The 21,774-nt window shown below is 58.2% G+C and overlaps 2 protein-coding genes across 2 annotated transcripts; one reads left to right on the forward strand and one right to left on the reverse strand.

Annotated features, from left to right (window-relative positions):
- Nucleotides 1–296: 296 nt before the first annotated feature.
- Nucleotides 297–9,873, reverse strand: NDUFS2 (NADH:ubiquinone oxidoreductase core subunit S2). Its single transcript, XM_023247974.2, has 14 exons — nucleotides 9,723–9,873; nucleotides 8,786–8,892; nucleotides 6,057–6,247; nucleotides 3,977–4,097; nucleotides 3,692–3,804; nucleotides 3,354–3,428; nucleotides 3,121–3,198; nucleotides 2,859–2,944; nucleotides 2,332–2,451; nucleotides 1,544–1,673; nucleotides 1,169–1,264; nucleotides 907–990; nucleotides 707–764; nucleotides 297–514 (listed from the first exon to the last, which is right to left on the reverse strand). Exons 1-14 carry the CDS (start codon nucleotides 9,815–9,817, stop codon nucleotides 477–479), a joined length of 1,392 nt encoding a protein of 463 aa, XP_023103742.2. The 5' UTR covers nucleotides 9,818–9,873; the 3' UTR covers nucleotides 297–476.
- Nucleotides 9,874–12,205: 2,332 nt separating this feature from the next.
- Nucleotides 12,206–21,214, forward strand: ADAMTS4 (ADAM metallopeptidase with thrombospondin type 1 motif 4). The gene is made up of 9 exons (XM_003999565.6): nucleotides 12,206–14,161; nucleotides 15,275–15,598; nucleotides 15,840–15,972; nucleotides 16,545–16,715; nucleotides 17,437–17,723; nucleotides 17,831–18,017; nucleotides 18,262–18,437; nucleotides 19,329–19,504; nucleotides 20,019–21,214. Exons 1-9 carry the CDS (start codon nucleotides 13,538–13,540, stop codon nucleotides 20,443–20,445), a joined length of 2,505 nt encoding a protein of 834 aa, XP_003999614.3. The 5' UTR covers nucleotides 12,206–13,537; the 3' UTR covers nucleotides 20,446–21,214.
- The last annotated feature ends 560 nt before the right edge of the window (nucleotides 21,215–21,774 follow it).

Consider the following 21,774-nt stretch of genomic DNA (forward strand, 5'->3'; position numbering starts at 1 on the left):
GGGAGCCCACCACAGCCCTTTCGCTTGCACACGACGCTTGACCCAGGACTTGGGCAGAGGCAGAGGGGTTTACCAGTTTGTGTAGGCAGCGAATTCTGGGCAGGGGGGAACCGAGGGGAAAAGAGGAAACGGGGAATGGAGAAGTGGGAAGGACAAGAGTCAGAGAAGGGGGTGGCGAGGAACAGGAAAGACTGCCAAGAACCGAGTCTCAGAGAGAAGAGCAGGGTTAATTAATTAACATTCTTGAGTTTCCTAGCAAAGTGAAAGGCAGTAAGATACTGAGGAAGACAGGTGGGCACAGGGGCCGGAAGGCGGCTTATTTATTATAATTTCTCCTTTTCTGGTACATGCACGGAAAGCCTGACAGCTAAATGTTCACGCACGTGTACACACACACACACAGAGTCCCTTTCCAGAGATGGCCAGGCTCCGAGGAGGAAGCAGACCGGCAGGGAGATCAAACGCTGTTCCCCTGCTCACCGATCCACTTCTCCAAACACAATATCTTGGGTACCTAAGAGACCGACGGGAGGAGGAAAAACACGGTGTTATCCAAAATCCAGAACCCATCACCGTGCCCAGGAGATTGAGGATGTGGCTCTGGGCCCATTGTCTGTGCTGAACAGGAAGTGTACGCTTTCCGCCCCCAATTAGAGTCCCGAACTCCCTCGTCTGTGGCATGTCTGTTACAAGACAGGCCGCGTACCTATGATGGCAACAACGTCCGCCAGCATGTGTCCCTTTGACATCTTGTCCAAACCGGCCTAGAGAGATCGAGACAGCAACAGTGTTAGGCAAGATTAGCAGGGTGGGAGAAGAAGCAAGGAAAGTGCGTGAAAATCTCAACCAAGGTCAGAAATCACGGACTCCTCTACTGGAGGGAGAGTCACCGGGGTCGGTTCTTACCAGGTGGGCGAAACCAGGAGCCTTGATCTTGCATCGGTAAGGGCGGCTACTGCCATCGGACACCAGGTACACCCCGAACTCTCCCTGTCCAAGGAAGAAAGGTCGCTGCCTCCGTTAACAGGAAGAACGCTCTCCTCCGCCCAGAAAACCTCTCTAGCGGCCCGCGTGTCCTCTCTCGCGCTGGCAACCAAGCAGCTACTTGGACATCTGTCTCCGGTCCCCCAGCGCACAGACAGCCTTATCCTTCCCCGTCCCTCCTCACCTTAGGAGCCTCGATGGCAGTGTACGTGGCCCCCGGGGGAACCTGGTAGCCCTCTGTATACAACTTAAAGTGGTGGATCAGTGATTCCATGGAAGTCTGGAAAGAGGAAAAAGGGAGCATCGGTGAGCCGGTCCAAAGGTTTCCCGGGCCTCGCCCTCCCCAGCACAGAAAATAACCTCTACCCTCGGGGAAACTAAAACCCACACAGCGAACGAGGAAGCAGAGAAGACAGAGTGACAGAGGAGGCTACGGCAGGTTGAGACTCATATGGCGAATTCTTCCAAAAAGGAAAACTGAGGAGGAGGAGGAGGTCATCTGAGGGTACCCCTCCCTGGCTGCTGGCCCCTTTCCCTTTGCCCTCTTCCCGGGGCCAACCTTCATCTCTGCTCGCTTGGGCGGGGACACTTTGGCATCATCGACCTTGATCTCCCCAGGAGGCATCTTGTTGAGACACTGCAAGATGATTCGAAGGGACTGGCGCATCTCCTCCACCCGACACAGGTACCTGGGGTGGATGAGACAGGCTCAGAGCGAGAGAGGACCGGTCAGGGCACGGGACGTGAGGCCGGGAAGGACGCCCGTGGCTGACCCGCAAAGGGCTGGCTGACTTTTTCCCCTTCCTCTTCTCTCCTAGTGCGGGATCTCTGCTTGGCTTGGCCCCAGGTAAAACCTACAGTCTTCTGGTTCCGGTACTGGCTCCTGCCCCCTGTCCTCTCCTGATCTCCTCCCCCTACCGTGCCCTGCAGTACTTCCCTCTTCAATTGCCCTCTTAGACACTTCTTGGACCGCAGAATGGGTAAGGGCCAAACTGACTCAAAAAGAAAACAAGCAAATCTCATTCAGGGTCAGCAAACAAGAAGGGAACGTGAAGCTTAGACTCTGGTGGCAAGAGCCCCGGGTCAGGAGGATTCTGGTCTCCACCCCCACTGACAGGATAATCCAGGCCGATCGCTCCCTTTTTTTATGCCTCGGCTTTCTCAGCCAAAACTAGTTCCATCTAAAACACGAGGATGAGGGCAAAAGGAGACGGACACCCGTGAAAGCGCTTCAAGAAACCACCTTGTTTAACAGACACAAGAGCTCCAGCAGATATGGGAAAATACGGGCATAAAGAAAGTAGCCAAGAGACAAGTCAGACGAGGGGACAGGGACATGGGCCTTACCTGTCGTAGCAGTCCCCTCGAGAGCCTATGGGAACATCAAAGTCCACCTGGTCATAAACATCATAGGGCTGGGTCTTCCGCAGGTCCCACTGGATGCCTGAGCCCCGCAGCATCACGCCACTGTGGGGCACGATGGGAACGAGGGTCACTTTCCACAGACCAAGAGAGGAGGCGCGCTTTCTTCCGCCCCCACGCTCGGAGCATGGCCCGGAAGGCGCCACGCCTTCCCGAAGCCAAGATGTCAGGCTGGAACTACCCCGTGCCCAAGGAGAGAAGTCTTTTTTTTTTTAAATATTTATTTTGAGAGAGAAAGAGAGAGAGAGAGAGTGTGCAAGAGAGCAGGGGAGGGGGCAGAGGGAGAAGATCCCAAGCAGGCTCCGCGCTGTCAGCGCAGAGCCTGATGCGGGGCTCGAACTCACAAACCGTGAGATCGTGACTGGAGCCAAAACCGAGTTGGACGCTTAGCCGGCCGAGCCCCCCCCCCCCGCCCCCCGGCGCCCCCTAAGGAGAGAAGTCATTCCTCCCACCTAAATCCATAGTTAAGTGCGTCTTCGGCTGTTACGACCCCAATGTCGACTGTCCGATTTCGCCAGATCCTGTTGTTGGTCAGCATCTATCGATCAAGAAAACCGGCGCGTGAACACCCTCCACACCTCCCTCCAAATGCCTCTGTATCTCTCTACAACTAGGGACTAAAACCCACAAGCTGCTTCGGCAGCACATACACTAAAGCCCACAAGCCTTTCTTGAGAGGAAAAGAGGGACTCTTCCCACCAGTTCCTACCTTACCTCTTCCAACTCATCAATCCGAAGTGAGAAGTTCTTAGAAAACTCATAAATGTCATCCATAAGCCCCAGGGGTAGGTCCTAGAAGCCAAACGGAGAAGGACAGAGAGTACAGCTCAGCCTCCCTGCCCCAGGGCTACAGGGTTGGCGTTTCCATCAGCCGGGGCTGCCCTCCAGTGGCCACAGAGGATACAGGCATGGACTGAAAGTTCAAGAAGGCAGGGGAGCCAGCTCACCTGGTGCACACCTCCTGGCCGGACGTAGGCAGCATGCATCCGAGCCCCAGACACGCGCTCGTAGAATTCAAACATCTTGATAGGACACACTGGGAATTAGTGACAAAGTCCTGGGCCCCTAAGTCCAGCAACATGGTGGTCCACTCCCCTGCCCTCTGCCTTCTTGTGCCCAAACAACCCCTCATGACACAGAGTTCCTCAAGGACAGAACCCAAGTTAAATATACCTTCTTCCTCTACATGTTCTTCGTTCTGTCTCCTTTCCATCCCTTGGCTCCTTCCTACCTTCTCCACTTCCTGTACCTCCCTGCCTATCCTATCCTTTCCTCCTTCTCTTACCTTCTCCCTCTCTTCAAACATCCAGAAGAAAGGGGTCATAGCCCCAATGTCCAGGGCATGTGTGGTCACAGCCATAATGTGGTTCAAAAGCCGTGTGATTTCTCCAAACAGCACTGTAGAGACAGGAAGACAGCGAGAGGATCGACAGCGAGTGGACACAGCAGCTGTGGGCAGCGTCTAGGGTCTGCAAACTAAGCCCGGGTTGGATGCTCCCACGATGGGAATGGTGCGGGAGGGGCACTAGGCTGCGCTCACAGCGGGGCCACAGGAAGGAGACGGGCATACCTCGGATCCACTGTGCCCGGGGCGGAGGCTGGATATTGAGTAACTTCTCCACAGCCAGTGAGTAGGCCTGCTCATTACACATCATGGACACATAGTCTAGCCGGTCAAAGTATGGAAGAGCCTGGGAAGAAGGAAGAACCCGGGTCACACCTGACAGGCCAGGAGCCCTCAGACTGCCTGCCAAAAACCATTGCTCTCAGTGGGCATCAAAAGTCAACGCTGCATTAGCCTTCTAGTCTCAGGAGCTAAACAAGGCAGTTCCCGATATCCAGTAGCAAGCTGGGAAATGTGTCTTTAAAAGTCAAATCTCTGAAGGGGCGATTTGTTGCGTGTGCCCATTTCCACGGTGAAAATACTCCAGCAGGGCCAGCTTTAAGCTACCAACGTTACATAACTGAGCACAGCACTGGGCAGGGGAGCACAGTCTCTGCCATGCAGAGACAATACAATCACTTAGGAGCACAGAGGAGTCAAATAGGAAAATGATGAGCTTTGAGTACTTCTTACCCTGGCTTTTGATATAATTTATTAAATCGTAAGCCAAGGGGCGCCTGGGTGGCTCAGTCGGTTAAGCGGCCGACTGCGGCTCAGGTCATGATCTCACGGTCCGTGAGTTCGAGCCCCGCGTCGGGCTCTGTGCTGACAGCTCAGAGCCTGGAGCCTGTTTCTTTTTCTTTAATTTTTTTTTTTAACGTTTATTTATTTTTGAGACAGAGAGAGACAGAGCATGAACAGGGAAGGGTCAGAGAGAGGGAGACACAGAATCCGAAACAGGCTCCAGGCTCCGAGCTGTTGGCACAGAGCCCGATGCGGGGCTCAAACTCACGGACCGTGAGATCATGACCTGAGCCGAAGTCGGCCGCTTAACCGACTGAGCCACCCAGGTGCCCCCCCTGGAGCCTGTTTCAGATTCTGTGTCTCCCTCTCTCTGACCCTCCCCTGTTCATGCTCTGTCTCTCCCTGTCTCAAAAATAAACAAAACGTTAAAAAAAAAATTATTAAGAAAATCAATCAATCAATTGTAAGCCAAGATCACTTAATTTTCAGTAATGGCTACGTTTAACAACTGGCTCACAAAATGCCCGGAAACATAACGCTCTGTTCTGGCGAGCAGGCTTGAGCTGGCCCCGGCACACCACAGCCAACGCTCCTCTGGCCCACAAGTCTGCCAGAGTGATCGGGTGAGTGAGAGATTTCAGGAAGACAGGGCCCTGAGAAGGACTGGATTGGCTTCTGGCGGGAACAGTTGGGGAGAAAGGGTTCTTTCCCCGGGACACCAAGAAAGCCAAGTCTAGCTGTCTGCCGAACCACTGAACCAGCTTCAGCTTCCAGGAAGGGGGCGGGGCTACGACGGCCCTCTCGGGGACAGCCAGTTCTTGTCCTGATGTCACTGTGACGCGGGTTAGTGCCGCACCGTTTAGCTCCACGGTCTCTGGGACCAGAAACCATCGGTGCCTGGACTCTCGGGGGCAGCGCAGTCTAGTCAGCTGGCTCTGTCCTAACCCCGTCACCCTGTGTCATCAAGCCCTCTCCTCATGACACGAAGACAAAACTTTCAGATGCTCACCCCAGCTCCGATTCCTTCAAACCTGACCCTCACCACTGGGGGTCACACAGCTCTCTGAAACACGGCACACTGCCACAAACTCTCTCTCGGTCACTCTGACTCACTGAGTGTTTCGAAAACAAACTTAAGACAGCCGGAAGATACGAGAATCGGCTGTTCGTCCTAGGGAACTGACGTCTCTCCCCCCTTTCCCTGCCCCCAGGGATCGCGGCTTTGACGTATTGGTATGATAAGAACAGGGAAACTGAGGCACTCGAAAAAGGGCAAAGGGGTCAGCTAAGTCAGCCGGAGAAAAGCCGGTGGTGTGGTTCCGGCTCCAAAGCATTTCTGCTGGATAAACCAGATCTGGATGGATTTCAAACATCCCTTGCCACGCTCCTCCGTCCTCCAACCAAAACGGTCCTTGCATCCTCAACACCCTCCTCCCCGGGGGTTTTGGGGGCAGCAAACTGGCAATGCCCCAGGCTACAGCATGCCTAGGTCCTGTCAGCAGGCCCCTGTTCGCCCTCACACCTGCAGATAGGTCTTGTATTCAATGAGCTTCTCGGTTCCTCGGTGCAGCAGCCCGATGTGGGGGTCACACTTGCGCACCATCTCCCCACTCAACTCCATCACTAGTCGCAGGACTCCATGGGCTGCTGGGTGCTGGGGCCCAAAGTTCAGGGTCAGGTTCGTCACCATTGTGTCCTTTGGAGGGTCCACATCTGAGAAGTAGGAAATAGTTCAGAGCCAAATGGTGACTCCCCGGAGACAGCAAGGAGTCAGCCTCTCCCCGTCCCTCTTTCACATCACCAATCCACACCTTGTTAACTTCCAACTGCCAACATAACGGGGAAGAAGACCATCACACGGAAAAACGGGAAGGGAGATCGAGATTTTCTCATGAGGGGGGACCACGCACAAACCTTGCTCTTTCTTTTTCTGTTAGAGTTTATTTACTTTTCAGAGACAGAGAAGGCACCAGTGGGGGAGGGGCAGAGAGAGAGAGAGAGAGAGAGAGAGAGAGAGAGAGAGAGAGAGAATCCCAAGCAGACTCCATCAGAGCCCAATGTGGGGCTTGAACTCACAAACTGTGAGATCATGGTCTGAGCCGAAATCAAGAGTTGGGACACTTAACCGACGGAGCCACCCAGGCACCCAAATCTCGCCCTTCCATGTTTCCCAGAGTCCTTTTCTTTTTTTAATGTTTATTTATTTTTGAGAGAGAGAGAGAGAGAGAGAGAGAGAGAGAGAGAGCACGAGCAGAGGAGGAGCAGAGAGAGAGGGAGACACAGAATCCAAAGCAGGTTCCAGGCTCTAAGCTGTCAGCACAGAGCCTGCCGCGGGGCTCGAACCCATGCACCGTGAGATCAGGACTTGAGCCGAAGTCGGACACTTAACAGACTGAGTCACCCAGGTGCCCCCCCCCAGACCTTTTTAAAGATAATACTGATAACACTTGTATAGCTCTCACTGCGTACCAACCACCGACCTAAGCCCTTCACTGATTTTCATTAACTTAATTCCCCTAATAACCATACGAGCAGTCCATTCTATTATTATCTTTATCTTGTTGGGGAAGCTGAGGCCAGAGAAGCTAAATGATTTCTCAGACAGCTAGCAAGTGGCAGAGCCAGGATTTAGCTCAGCTCGTTCAGCTTTTTTTTTTTTTTTAAGTGTGTTTATTTTGAGACAGAGAGAGAGAGAGAGAGAAGAGGAGGAGGAGGAGAGAGAATCCCACGCTGTCAGCGCAGAGCCTGACGCAGGGCTCAACCTCACGAACCGTGAGATCATGACCTGAGCGGAAGTCAAGAGTCAGATGTTCAAACAACTGAGCCACGGAGGCGCCCCTCAGGGTCCACGCTCTTAACCACCATGATACCCTGCCTTCCAAATCTATCTGATGAATGCCCAACTACTCAGGAAATGTCTATTTAGTTCTTGCTACCACCGAATGACAGCTGTTACCCTCAAAAAGCATACAATTTGGGAAATAAGTACACGTGAGAAACCAGTAACGGAGTTACCAACTAAATGGCTTAGCTGTTAAACATTTAAAGGAAGAAAAGAATACTGTGAAGAATTCACGAAGGCAGAATCTGAGCTGGTTTTTGGGTTTGTTTTTTTTTTTTAACTTTTAACATTTATTTATCTTTGAGAAAGAGGCAGAGTGCAAGTGGGAGACGGGCAGAGAGAGAGAGGGAGACACAGAATCCGAAGCAGGCTTCAGGCTCCGAGCTATCAGCACAAAGCCCGATGTGGGGCTCGAACTCACGGACTGTGAGATCATGACCTGAGCCCAAGTCGGGGGCTTAACCGACTGAGCCACACAGGCGCCCCAAGAGCTGGTTCTTAAATACAGGGAATGATTCAAATAGGCAGAGAAGAGCGTCCCAGGCTATGGAATCAACAAAGATCAAATCTCAGAAACAAGGAAGTATCTGTGAAACTCTCACCTACACAGAGACAGATTAGTGCTGGCAGGCAGTAGGGTGTAGTGGCTCAATTATCAGTATCCGTTAATAACAATACTTACGGAGGAACTTACCATGTGCCAGTCACTACACTAACCGGTCCATGTTACAATCTCACTTAATCCTTACAGTGATGCTGGGAGATAGCCGCTTTATTCACTGGTACATGGAGAGTTAAGGTTTGAAGCCAGAGCTTAACTTTGCAACGCAAATCCTTCACCATGAGCTTTGGAGTCGCACAGACCCAGACACAAATCCAATTATGTGTCCTGGATCAAGTTTTAGTCTCCCTGCACCATAATTTGCTCCAAAGCGGTACAATACTGGCATCTTTCTCATGGAGTTGTTGCAAGGACTAAGTGCAATAAGTCATACAAAACTCCTGACACCTGGGAAGCACTCAGCTACTGTTACCGTGACGTTTTTGAAAAGCAACTAGCAGTGCCTTTGAAGGTTTGAAAAACCACCTTGGCGACCAAGGGACGTGGAAATATACTGAACCTCTGGAAAAAGCTGCAGGGAGAAAGATAAATCTGGTAGGGACCTTCAAGGGTTGACTGGGACCTACTCTTTTTCTCCCGGAATGTTCTTCCTTTCCTTCTCTGCTTGACAAATACCTGCCCTCCTATCACTGTTATCGTGTCTGTGGCATTGCTAGTAAAATCAGCAAAAATGGCACGGGGCAGGGGGGTTGCTAAAACTTGCCTTGACAGAGAGCTCAAGAGCATTTGGAAAACAGCGTGGGGCAGGGATGGGTGTTGAGTTGGGACAGGAGCTCTGGGAACTCACCATTCCAAGGCGGAGGCTTCCAGTGGGCCGTTTCCTTGGTGGGGTACATGACCGCTCCCCCAAACTGCTCTGCCCATTCCATATCTGGCTGCCATTGCCGAGAACCTCTAGGGAGTTAAAGACAGATCCTGGACACAGGGGCCTCAACGGGGCTTGGTTCCTCTGTTCCCGTTCACTCTCGGGTGGGCCCAGGGAAGTGCCTGGGATTCTCCAAAGCCAAGTGACTGACACACAGCGTAGCTTAGGCAGAAGGAGCTGGACCTCTAGAGGCTCCATTGCTACTAACGGCCTAATTCCTGGTCACTCCTGGGCATGCAAGGTTAGGGATCCTAATTCCTTCCACTTCTCATCATATTCTTCTTTCCACCTTGGTGAATCTGAACGCAAGAAAGGTGCTTATTCACGGTCAACCAAAGACTAAGAGGTGTCCCGGGCCGGTGCGTGGCGGGGGAGGGGCATGCTGGCTCCGCGGCTCGGCCCAGGTCTTGGCCCAGGTAAGACCCGAGTGATGCCCTGGGACCGACGCGGGGACAAGGGAGGTGTCTTGGCTTGTGCTCCTCCTTTATCTCCAGCAACAGTGCTTCCCTCTTCTCGTCTAACGAGACTTTTCAGCAGTCACACGCCACCCGTGATGAGGTTCGGGAGAAGCATAAAGGCACAGGGGGAAGGTGACACTATCACTAACGTTCAAGGGCACGGGCGCCCCTCCGCTGATTTCACCCCTGGCGGAAAGAGCTCGAGACCCTCTTTCCTCCCTCGGCCAGGGCGGGCGCCACTGCATCCTGGAGCCCCAGACAGAAGGCCTGGGCGAGGGGGTCACCGGCCTGGGTCATTCTTTCCTGGGGGGGGGGGGGGGGGTCACAGGGCCCGCGGAGACCCCAGACCCGAGAAACCCTGGCCTCGGGGGTTGCGCGTCGAGGGCTGCCCGGAGTCTCACCTGCTGGGCTGAACGGGCAGCCGGCCCCCGACCCCGGACCGCAGCGCCTGGGCCGCGACGCCGCGGAGGCTGCGCAGAGCCCTGAGCGCCGCCATCTTGCCCCGCCGCGGACTGCGGGAAGGAGAACGGGCGGAAGTGCTTCCTGCGCGCCGCCTCGCGGGCTTCCCGCCCATTGGCGCCACGGGGCCGCCCTCTTGGAAGCTGGCAGGGTCGCGGGCGCCCGCCGACTACATCCGGGTTCGGCGCCAGGGCTTCACTTTCGCTCTCAGAGCGGCGGCGGGGCGCGGTTCACCTGGACGCTCGTGGCTGACTCGCCGAGGCGGGAGCCGGAGCAGCTTGCGGCCCCCGCGGGACCCTCTGTGTGTGCCCTGCCGCCCGCCCGGCTCTCCCTCGCTCTCCGCCCGCCCGGGTGCTTCCCTGCGCCCCGCCGGGGCCGCCCCCTGCCCGAGCCCCGCTCCCGATGGCGGCTTCCGAGCCCGGCCCTCCCGGGGCAGCGCCAGGCTTTGCCAAGAGACTCGGAGCGGGGAAAGCCAGCTCGTTTCCAGACGGCCTGAGTGGGTTAGGGAAGAGGGGGCCCAAGCGGGGCTGGGCGGGCCCGAGAGCTCCCGCCAAACCCAAATGAAAAACGAGGAGGGCGCCAAGGCCACCAGCACTGGAGTGGGCTGCTGGGTGTGGAGGAGCCACCTCGGCCAAGAGGCGGGGAGGCCCCCTGTGGGTGACCCTGATGTCTGCCAGGCTTCCAGAAGCTGCAGAATGGCAGACCCAGGAAGCGACCTGAGAGATGCCTCACACCCCACTTCCCTGGGGGTCAGCCCTTTTTCCCTCCGGTCTTTCCGACCCCGCCTTAGTCCTGGCCCCTGGCGACGGCGTAGAGATGTAGTACCACCGGGAGTCCGATCCCAGTCCCGTATGGAACAGACAAAGCGTTTTGCAGCCTTGGGGGCCGGTTCTGCTCTCTCCTTGTGCCTCCAAACCCAGCTCCCGCTGGGCCACCCGCTGAGTTTGCACATCCCTCCCACTCTGAGCCTGGAAAGAGGCCTTCCCCAAATCTCTCCCCCTCCCCGCACCAGGGTCCCTGAGAGCCCACCAGCAGTGCAGCAGGGTGGGGCCGACGGACCAGGAAAGTGGCAGAGGCAGGGAATTCTTAGCTGTGGAGAAAGAGAGGAAAGCCAGACTTCTAGCCTGGGAGTTGACCTAATGGGAACCATACCAAAGGGTGGGGCCACATCCCTGGCTGTGGGAACTGACTGGGCCCGGCCCCGGGGTGGACTGGGCAGCCAGGCAGAGGCTCTGCCTCCCTCGTCCCCCCCACCCTTTCCCTGGGCCTTCTCTTCCCCTGTAGTTGGACACAGTGAATGTGTTGGGGGGGAACTGCATTTCTTTACCCTAATCCAGCCCCAGGAGAAGTCAGGGTCGAGTCTGGGCTGCTTGGCTTGGAGGCAACTTGAGCTGGCACCGGGGTGAGGGCTCCTGGGGGGCTACCTAGGACACTACATCTTTTGTGCCCTCTCCCTGCGGCTGACACCCCCACACGCTGCTGCTCTGATTCTGAGGCCCTTTGTCTTTCATTGCTTAGTCACCCCCTTTGTCCTCATCTCAGATGGGGGGTGGAAAGGGGCAGTAAGAGTCCTCTGGTGATGGCTCCTCTTGCCCCTGCCCCCTCTGGTCTCCTGTCCTTTGTCTGACTCCTGCAGCCCCAACCCCCTCCAGAGTTAGGGCCAGAGTCAGGGCATGTGGTGGGTGACCAGGGCAGGTATTAGTGACCTGAGCAGGAAGTGGGCACCAGGGCAGGTATTAGTGACCTGAGCAGGAAGGGAGGGGGAAAGGAAGTGTTCTGGCGGATATGATTTGGGAGACAGGAGGTGACAAGGCAGAGAGTGGATAGGGGTATGGGGGCAGGGGCAGGTGATCTGCCTCTGGGAAAGGAAAGGCATGGCTGACTGCATTCTCTTTCCTGGGGATATCCTGGGGAAAGGAGTGGCCACAGCATGGGGTGGGCAGAAATTTTCCCTCCTGTACCCCTTGCTTCCTTGCCTCCCGAGTCCACCCCCCCCCCCAAGACCTCTTTGCTGAGTTCTCTCCCGTCTAGAACCACTTCCTTCTCCGAATACTGCCCCTTCCTCCCCAGGCACTCTCCCCACCCCAGGCACTGGGTTCCTGTTCCTCTCAGTACCCTAATTTCCCTATACACACAGTCCTGCCTCCATCCTGTCCTGTCCGTGTCTCATGGGCAGTGAGAAATGAAAGATCACTAGATATTCCGGGAACAGTTGTGTTCTCGGGGCAATGTGAGGCCAAAGGAGGGAGCCAGGTGGGGGGATTCCCTAGGATGGGTTGACTTTGGGTGCATCTGGGTTCCTGAGAGAGCAAGTCTTTCTGTGCTGGGGGCTGGCTGACTTGGGGCTGGGGGAGGGTTTTAGGGCAGTTGGGAGTGGGCAGGAACAGGGCCAAGAGCCTGGGGGAAGCTACTGGGAGCTGGGCCAGGGAAATGGGGAGCCAGGAAGTGGGGAGGGGGAGCCCTGGGGGGAATGGAGGCGGAATGGCTGTTCCGGGCTTTGGAGGGTGTGGGTAGTGGTAACTCAGGAACGGGGGAGCCCGAGGGAGAGAGGGAGTGTTAGAGAAGAGGAGGTGCCACCCTGGATCCTCCTTCTATAAAAGGAAAAGTCGTTAACCCCTCCTGCCTTATCCTCTGCCTGCTCCACATGCCCATTCCAAGCCGACTCATCCTACCTTTGGGCAGTAAATTCCCTGATGGCTGTCTCCTTGCCTGCCCCATCTCCCGCCTGGCCGACCGGCCTCTCTCCCACTGTTTGTTCCCATCCTGAGCCAAAGGCCGGCCACCTCCTTTGTTCTGCCCTCTCGGTGCTTCCTTACCTGTTGCCCACTGCCTTCCCCTGGGCAGTTCTCTCAGTTGCCTCAGCTCTGGAAAGCAGCCTCTGGGGGCAGAGGGCAGCTCATGAGGGAGCCCTGAGAAAAGGGAGGCCATGCCAGATGAGAGAGTGGGAGCGAGAATTCTCCCGGGACCGTGGCCTTTCTGTGCGTGTTGACCAGGCCCTTTCCCTGACTTCCTACCCCTCCTGGGGCTCTGTCCCACCAAAAAGGGAAAGAGACAGCTGAGAGCCGACTGTGGGGTTTGGGGAAAGGCTATGTCATCAGCTGGCCCGGTGCCTATGATCCATCCGGCTGCTAGAGATTCCCCTCCCCTGGGCAAGTCCCATTTTTTTTTTTTTAAAGGAAAACAAAAACTAGGATTTTTGGGAAGCAATGAGACACCCATCTGAGTTCCACCAACCAAGCTCCTGTCTGAATGGCTTATAGCTCAGCCAATCGCCGAAGCTCGGGATGCTTAAAAGAGCTGGCGCGCGGAGAGAGGCTGGGAAGAACCCACAGGGAGACCCACAGACACATAGACCCGGGAGAGAGAGAGAGGAGGAGAGACAGAGACAAAGGCACAGCGGAAGGAGCCAGAGACAGGGCAGGCACAGAGGCAAAGCCAGACAGTCTGAGGGAGCCCAGAAGGAGAGGCCAGAGGAGCTAAAGAAGACACGGGCAGGGAGAGACAAAGACATAGCTAGGAGAGGAGGGGGTGTGAGAGGAGAGTTTGGGGGAAGCCAGGCCACTAGGCGCCTCTCCTAAGCCTAAGGGCCAAGTTTTCCCCGGCTCCTCTGACCGGCCCCGGCCCCTCTGAAAACTCTGCCTCTGACCTTGGCACAAGTCCGAGCCCCCAGGCTGCAGAGAGGAGCTTTTCAAAGCCAGGGCGGGGAGGACTTGGTGCCCAGACGGCCTCAATCCCTCCCGGCCGCGGCACCAGTGCCATGAACGGGACGGACCGGCAGCCCAGGAGGGGCTTGGCGGGGTGCTGGCCGTGGGGAGCCCGACCCCGCCTGCCGCTCCCCCCTGCGCCCGTCTCCCTGCCGCCGCTGCTACTGCTGGCCTCCCTCCTGCCCTCGGCCCGGCCGGCCAGCCCCCTCCCCCGGGAGGAGGAGATCGTGTTTCCAGAGAAGCTTAACGGCAGCATCCTGCCGGGTCTGGGCGCCCCTGCCAGGCTTCTGTACCGCCTGCCGGCCTTTGGGGAGACGCTGCTGCTTGAGCTGGAGCAGGACCCCGGCGTGCGGGTCGAGGGGCTGACGGTGCAGTACCTGGGCCAAGCACCTGAGCTGCTGGGAGGGGCAGAGCCGGGCACCTACCTCACCGGCACCGTCAACGGAGACCCAGAGTCGGTGGCATCTCTGCACTGGGACGGGGCAGCCCTGCTAGGGGTGCTGCAGTATCGGGGGACCGAGCTCCACATCCAGCCCCTGGAGGGAGGCACCCCTAACTCTGCCGGGGGCCCCGGGGCTCACATCCTACGCCGGAAGAGTCCTGCCAGCGGCCAGGGCCCCATGTGCAACGTCAAGGCTCCCCCCGGGGACCCCAGCCCCAGCCCCCGAAGAGCCAAGGTAGGCAAGCCCTGGAGTCTGTGTCCTGCAGCGTCCTCCCGCCATGTCTGTCCTACTGACCCCCATTCACGCTCTCTCCACCCACTTCCACGGCTGGCCATTCTGCCTCTTCCCTGCCTTGTGTCTGCCTCTGCTCTTTCCACCAGCCTCCCTTCTTGGGAAGGCTCTGGCTTCTCCCTGCCCCAACCCTTCTCCCGGCCGGACTGCTGGTCCCACCCGAGGAGGGCTCTCGGGGTTCTCTGCCGGGAGTGACCTCCCCTCTGGCCACCCCAACCCCGCTTGGCCACAGCATCCTACTGGTACCATCTCCTGCGATAAGGCTATCCTGACGGCCCCTTGGCCGTCCCAAACTTTCCGCGCCCCAAATTGGATTTCTACCCGCCCCCCCCCTCCTCCCCCCACCAGCAACTATAAAGGAGTGAGAGGTTTGAAAGGAGTGAGGATTGGCCTCCGGCTTCTGGTGCTGCCTTCACGATAGTTCTGGCAAAGTGCAAACTAGGGCCGAAGTGGACGAGGAGGAAAGGCGCCCCGTACCTGGTCAGTCCCCTTCCAGCACTGCGGACTGACTGCAAGGCGGCCTGAGTCTCCATCCTTCCCTCCCTCCCACTGCCGGCCTCCCCCCCCCCCCCCCCCCCCCCCCCGCTTTAATCCAGACCAGCCGCTCTCCCTCCACACCCGCCACGCTGAGATCTGGCCCTGGCCCTAGCTGCTGACTGAATTGTTCCTCCAACCACACAGGGCAGACACGTTGCAGCCCGGCCCTCTAGCTCCAGGCCTGCAGGCCCCGTCGCACTCGGGCCTGGGGGACCCCCAAACCCCTCCCAGAGGCATTCTCACTGCGCTTTCGCCTCTGGGGCTCGCGCAGCCCTGGGACGTGGCATCCCCCCCTCCCATCCCCTCCCCTTCTCAGAACCGACAGCTGATTTCTCAGAGTTACCACAAAAGCCCTGGGACTTTGGGGTTGGGGGGAGGGCCCAGGCGAGACCCGTGGGGAATGTGTGGCGCAGCTGGCTCTGCTGAGTTCCAGACCCAGGAAGTAAGGGGGGTGGGGGGTAGTGATCCACGGGGCTGGGCGGCTGTTTCAGGGCGCCCCCCCCCTCTTTTCCAATCCAGCGCTTCGCTTCACTGAGTAGATTTGTGGAGACTCTGGTGGTGGCCGACGACAAAATGGCAGCATTTCACGGCGCGGGGCTAAAGCGCTACCTGCTGACGGTGATGGCGGCAACGGCCAAGGCCTTCAAGCACCCAAGCATCCGCAACCCCGTCAGCTTGGTGGTGACTCGCCTCGTGATTCTGGGGCCAGGCGAGGAAGGGCCCCAAGTGGGACCCAGCGCCGCCCAGACCCTGCGCAGCTTCTGCGCCTGGCAGCGAGGACTCAACACCCCCGAGGACTCGGACCCGGCCCACTTTGACACAGCCATTCTGTTCACCCGGCAGGTGAGGCCCCAGTCGGCCCCCACGGGCCACGTGCTGCGTTAACTCCCCAACCAGCGGCATGTGGAAACCGTGACGTAAACGGCGCCCCTGGAGCCGCACGACGTGTCGCCTCGGCCCCGGCCACGCGGCCGAGGCCATCCAGGCCCCGACGGCTCTGGGGGCCCAGCTAACCTAGATCTCTCGTCCCGGCGGGCCCCGGGGTCTTGGTTCCTCATGCGTCTTCTGTGACCCCTCTCCGCAGGACCTGTGTGGGGTCTCCACCTGCGACACTCTGGGCATGGCCGACGTGGGCACCGTGTGTGACCCGGCTCGGAGCTGTGCTATTGTGGAGGACGATGGGCTCCAGTCAGCCTTCACCGCTGCTCACGAACTGGGTAATGTGGGAGTGGGGCTGTGGAGCACCCGGGATGGATGAGAGAGGTAGCAGGCCCGGGGAAAGGGGACAATGTGTTCACTAGAATGCGAGTAGGGGTCACAAGGTGACCTCCACCCCCCGGCCTAGGCCCAGGGCCATTATCCTTCTCTGCTGTGGACAAACATTTAGCTTCTTCTATTAAATGAGATAGCGTGTGGAAACTTACCGTGAACTGTGTGTGTGTGTGTGTGTGTGTGTGTGTGTGTGTGTGTGTGTGTGTTTGGGGACGGCACAATATTGAGAGAGACACTATTCGTCAGAGTCAGCGATAGAATGTTGGGAACGTTGGCTACAAGGAAAAGAGGGTAGGGAGGTGCCCTGAGTGTGTTTGGGGGGAAGGGGAGACAGAGAAATGGGGGCTACATATGGAGGAACCCTGGAGCCCCGGAAGGAGACGGGGGGCGGGGGCAGTGTGGGATGCGGGGAGAATCTGACCATCCACAGCTGGAACCAGGTTTATCATGGGCTTGAAGCCCCCTGAGGGCACAGAGAGGGGACCCTTGGGCCCTAACCAGGCCTCTGCTCTCACAGGCCATGTCTTCAACATGCTCCATGACAACTCAAAGTCATGTGTTGGTCTGAATGGGCCTGGAAGCACCTCCCGCCATGTCATGGCTCCTGTGATGGCTCACGTGGACCCCGAGGAGCCCTGGTCCCCCTGCAGTGCCCGCTTCATCACTGACTTCCTGGACAATGGCTATGGTAAGCAGATGGCTCACCCCTTTCTCTGTTCGGCTCTGGGCTCCTGCCCCACCCCCCACCCCCCACCATACTCTCTCTTCTGCTACGTTCTGCATGGGCCCAGTTGACTCCCTCAAATGTGTTTCCTCTGCAGTGTGGGACGGGGTGAGAAATGCTTCTGTCTTTGCGTGGTTCCCACTTCCTCTAGAATAAATAGCACAGCCAAGGCAGGCAACTTTTGGTGCGGTAGAATTAGATCTCACCTTTTAAGGGTCAGCCCTGTTCACACTAGAATGGGCCCGCTGTGAGGGAGGTGACCGCCCGTCACTTGAGGTGTGCAAGCCTGCGGGACGGCCTGCTACTCGGCAGGTTGCTGATAAGAAGCAGACTCCAGAGTCCTGTAGTTGCTTAGAGCAGGTAGGAAGACTCAGGGCTTTGGGTTCCTGTCCTGATGCTGTTCGTTAGACACGCGTAGATGTGTGAGTGTAAGTTTCTTCGAGTCTGTGTGTCTGATCTGTAAAACAGGTCTCTCGGTTAAACGAGAGAGCGTCGCTCAGGCATTGAGCCGAGGCTCATCACATAACAAGCACCCAGTCAATTGCCTCTGCTGCTGAAAGCTTTCTCTGGCCTCGGAATTTGGATTCTAGGATCCCTCAGGCCCCTGGGAGTCCAAGCTTTCAGCCGGCAACCTAGAGCGTGCCCTCAGCCCGCTGCTGACCTCACATCCCTACCCCCTTCCCAGGGCACTGTCTCTTAGACAAGCCAGAGGCGCCCCTGCGTCTGCCTGTGACTTTCCCCGGCAAGGACTATGACGCTGATCGCCAGTGCCAGCTGACCTTCGGGCCTGACTCACGCCATTGTCCGCAGCTGCCTCCGCCCTGTGCTGCCCTCTGGTGCTCCGGCCATCTCAACGGCCATGCCATGTGCCAGACCAAGCATTCGCCCTGGGCCGATGGCACCCCCTGCGGCCCGGCGCAGGCCTGCATGGGTGGCCGCTGCCTCCACGTGGACCAGCTTCAGGATTTCAACGTGAGGTCCCAGGGCAGGGGTGCAAGCAGGGGGCCAGGGGGAGTGGGGACTGGCCCTGGGCCTGGGAGACGGTACTTACTGGCAGAGCACCCTTTCTGCTTCTGCAGGTCCCACAGGCTGGCGGCTGGGGTCCCTGGGGATCATGGGGCGGCTGCTCTCGGAGCTGCGGGGGCGGCGTCCAGTTCTCTTCCCGGGACTGCACGCGGCCGGTCCCCCGCAACGGCGGCAAGTACTGTGAGGGCCGCCGCACCCGCTTCCGTTCCTGCAACACCCAGGACTGCCCAACGGGGTCAGGTGAGGAGTGGGAGGGACAGAGGCCTTCAGGCGGGGACGGTGGGGCTGAGGCGGTCGTCCCTTGAGTGTAGGGACCGTCCCCTGCTGTCGAGGGGAGAGACCTCACCGTTCAGGGACCTCCTCTGGCAGTCTGTGGGGGGAGAGCGGTGCCACGCCGTCCAGGGGCCTGAGGGGCTGGGACGGAGGGGCTGCGGTGGGACGTGGTAAGGAAAGAGGACCCTGACCGGCCGTTTTACCCCGACAGCACTGACCTTCCGCGAAGAGCAGTGCGCCGCCTACAACCACCGCACCGACCTCTTCAAGAGCTTTCCGGGGCCCATGGACTGGGTCCCGCGCTACACAGGGGTGGCCCCCCGGGACCAGTGCAAACTCACCTGCCAGGCCCGGGCCCTGGGCTACTACTACGTGCTGGAGCCACGGGTGAGGGCCGGACGCCCCCGGGCGCCGTGCGTTCTCGGTCTTTCCCGCGGCCCCCCCTACCTGCTGAGATGGCACAGTTCCCCCAAAGCAGCCCATAGCCGTGCCGGGCCAGCCCGGGCTCGGTCAGGCTCCTCTGTCCCCCCGGGCATTTGGAAAACAAGCTCCAGACTCTAGATAAGTTTCCCGTGGTTTCTTTTTCTCTCTCTTCCCGTCTCCCTGGGCTCTGCTTCGTGAGAAGGGATGTGGCCTTTTGGGCAAGTCTTTGACCCCGTTTCCTTGGGCTCCTCTCTGAATTCCAGGGGTGGCCTCGTTCAGCTCGCGGATGGCCAGTCCGTCACTGGACAGGCCTCTTGGAGACAGGGGCGCCTCCCCACTCCCTCCCTGCGCTAGGGCGGTTTGTTGAAGGCCGAAGGGAGGAGCCCTAGCAGATTTTTCACCCCTACCCCGGGGAAAATTCGTACACGTCGGCCGCCCCCTAGCGTCCATGTGGGTCGCTGCCTTCGAGGTTCAGGGCTGGCATTGAGACTGGGACGGACGTGTGGTGTCCGCCTGGGCCCCTCTGCTTGCCAGCTGTCTCCCCTTTGGGAGACTGTGCATGCATCTTTCTGAAACCTCAGTGCTCCATCTCTGGAAACCTCAAGGAGTGCTTGTGAGATTTGCATTCTTGTTTACAAAGCACGTAGCACAGTGCCTGGTCCATAGGGAGTATTCTGAAAACGGTAGATTTTTAAATTTCTGTTGTCGCCACGCTCATCACCCCTTACAGCGGCGGGGCTCACGCCGCACCCCGTCCACGTCCCCCCCCCTGCCCAGCCTTTACGACGGCCCCTTCCTGGCGGGATCTGGCTTCACCCAATCCCTTCTGACTTGGCATTGCTCCTCTCTTGGCAGGTGGTAGACGGTACGCCCTGTTCCCCGGACAGCTCCTCGGTCTGTGTGCAGGGCCGCTGCATCCACGCCGGCTGTGACCGTGTCATCGGCTCCAAAAAGAAGTTTGACAAGTGCATGGTGTGCGGGGGGGATGGTTCCAGCTGCCGAAAGCAGTCCGGCTCCTTCAGAAAATTCAGGTTCGTCCGCTATTTATTTCCTCCCCTCGGGCCCCTGGGGTTGCCAGGATGAACTTAACGCTGTTTCTCCCCTCAAAGAGCTTCCTGTCTCGCAGGGGAGACAGATGAGTAGCCAGGTACAGCACAGGGTTCCACCTGTTGAGCAGGTGGCAGCCTGGGCTGCTGTGAGGGCCCTGGTGGGCCTCAGGGAGGGCTTCCCCAGGAGGTAACTTGCTCCTGGAGGGAGAGGAGGAATCGGACTGGCATCGAAGAGGTGGGCTTCGAGGGGCACCTCAGTGAGGGGGCACTGGATGCAAAGGTCTAGAGAGAAGAGGGAGGAGGGCACGCTTGCACACAGCTCAGACCTACAGACCTGAGACTATCGGATCTCAGGTCTATGGGGACCCCTTACACAGCTTTAGGGGGACAACCCTCTTTGCACACATACTCACACATACGGCCGTACAAACACAGCTCGGAAAGGCTGGAGGGATTCCGGAAGATGCTGAGCTCCGCCTCTATTCCTCCCACGCAGGTACGGGTACAACAACGTGGTCACGATCCCCGCGGGGGCCACTCATATCCTTGTCCGGCAGCAGGGGGCCCCCGGTGTCCGCAGCCTCTACCTGGCCCTGAAGCTCCAGGATGGCTCCTATGCCCTCAACGGTGAATACACTCTGATGCCCTCTGCCACGGATGTGGTGCTGCCCGGGGCGGTCAGTCTACGCTACAGCGGGGCCACCGCGGCCTCGGAGACACTGTCAGGCCACGGGCCGCTGGCCCAGCCCTTAACGCTGCAGGTCCTGGTGGCTAGCAACCCCCAGAACGCTCGCCTCCGGTACAGCTTCTTCGTGCCCCAGCCGGCCCCTTCGACGCCGCGTCCCACCCCCCAGGACTGGCTGCACCGCAAGGCACAGATCCTGGAGATCCTCCGGCGGCGCCCCTGGGCGGGCAGGAAATAACCTCATCGTCCCCGCTGCCCTCCGTGGGCACCGGGGCCTCGGACTGAGTTGGGAGAGAGAGGGGGGGGGCTTCCGCGGCTGCCTCACGCTGCCACGGCAGGGAGGGGCTGAGACTGTGAGGCCTGCCCTCCTCCCCTGCCCTGATGCGCAGGCTGGCCCTGCCCTGGTTTCCTGCCCTGGACGGCAGTGACGGGTGGTGGATGGAAGGGGCTGGGGACAGTCCCCCATCTAAACTGCCCCCTCCACCCTGCTGGTCACAGGAGGGAGGGGGAAGCCGGGGGAGGCAGTTGTATTTATTTAGTATTTATTCACTTTTATTTAGCACCAGGGAAGGGGACGAGGGCTAGGGTCCTGGGGAAACTGACTTCCGCCCCTCATAACCCTCACCCCGGCTAGGAAATCCAGGGTGGTGGTGATAGGCATAACTGATCCGTGTGTATGTGTGTGTGTGTGCGTGTGTGCGTGTGCGTGTGTGTGTGTGTGTGTGTTCACATATAAGGTACATCCTGCCCTGCTTTCTCCTCCCTGAACTTTGTTTTCTGGGAAAGGGAGAGTCAAGGGGAGGATAGGCCTTCAGGGAGTAAGGGATTATCATATTTTTTAAATATATATTGAATTCTGCTATTTATGTGTTCCTTTGGGAGTCAGACACATGTGGGCTTGCACCCCGGCTCCACACCTCCGAACGTTCGTTTCCTCAGTTGCCAATAATAATACCTCCCTTGGAAGTTGTTGGACTAAGTCATGTAAATAAAGGACTAGCATCGTGCCCGGCGCTGGGTCAAGTGCTCTGCGGTGGCCGCTGCCTCTGGATGGTGTCACCGCCGCTCTGCCTGCCTCCGGCGCCCAGGGGCTCGGAGGTGGCGGAGAGCACGTCAGCGGTGCCCACCCTCAGCCCCAGGCCACGCTCCTCTGGTGGGCAGGACGCCGTCCTGCACTCGGAGGGACTCTCAGAGAAAGGACGGCTGTGTCCCTGATCCCTGGAGATACCCAGTCAGTGGAGACGGAATAATAAATGCTCGACCCCAGACACAGTTGATAAGAACAAGAAGGCGCAAAGGAAAACAAGAACAGCTCCGTCCACACCAACAGGCACTTAGGACTGAGAGCCCCTCGTGGGGTCTGGTGGGGATGTCATTGTAGGAAGGGCACTGGAGAGGGAGTCCCCGGGCGTGAATTTGAGTTGGGGTTCAGTCTTACCGGCTAGTGGTGTTGGGGAAGTCACTGGTGCTGAGCCTTCGGCGGCTCTTATGCGTCAGGGGGCTGATAATACCCATCCCCACCGGGTTGTTCTGGAAACAGTTGATAACCACAGTTTCAGAACAGCAA

The sequence above is a fragment of the Felis catus genome, chromosome F1 (assembly GCF_018350175.1).
Source record: "Felis catus isolate Fca126 chromosome F1, F.catus_Fca126_mat1.0, whole genome shotgun sequence".
In the NCBI taxonomy this organism is placed as follows: Eukaryota; Metazoa; Chordata; class Mammalia; order Carnivora; family Felidae; genus Felis; species Felis catus.

Bases quoted from the DNA above. Each gene is read 5' to 3' on its own strand.
- NDUFS2 (XM_023247974.2), bottom strand. From the start codon at position 9,817: ATGGCGGCGCTCAGGGCTCTGCGCAGCCTCCGCGGCGTCGCGGCCCAG. The intron at 3,429-3,691 runs GTAAGAGAAGGA...TGTCCTATCAAG, and splicing joins TGTTTGAAGAGAGGGAGAAG to ATGTTTGAATTCTACGAGCG. The intron at 1,674-2,331 runs GTAAGGCCCATG...CATCCACCCCAG, and splicing joins CGAGGGGACTGCTACGACAG to GTACCTGTGTCGGGTGGAGG.
- ADAMTS4 (XM_003999565.6), top strand. From the start codon at position 13,538: ATGAACGGGACGGACCGGCAGCCCAGGAGGGGCTTGGCGGGGTGCTGG. The intron at 15,973-16,544 runs GTAATGTGGGAG...CTGCTCTCACAG, and splicing joins CACCGCTGCTCACGAACTGG to GCCATGTCTTCAACATGCTC. The intron at 18,018-18,261 runs GTGAGGAGTGGG...TTACCCCGACAG, and splicing joins GGACTGCCCAACGGGGTCAG to CACTGACCTTCCGCGAAGAG.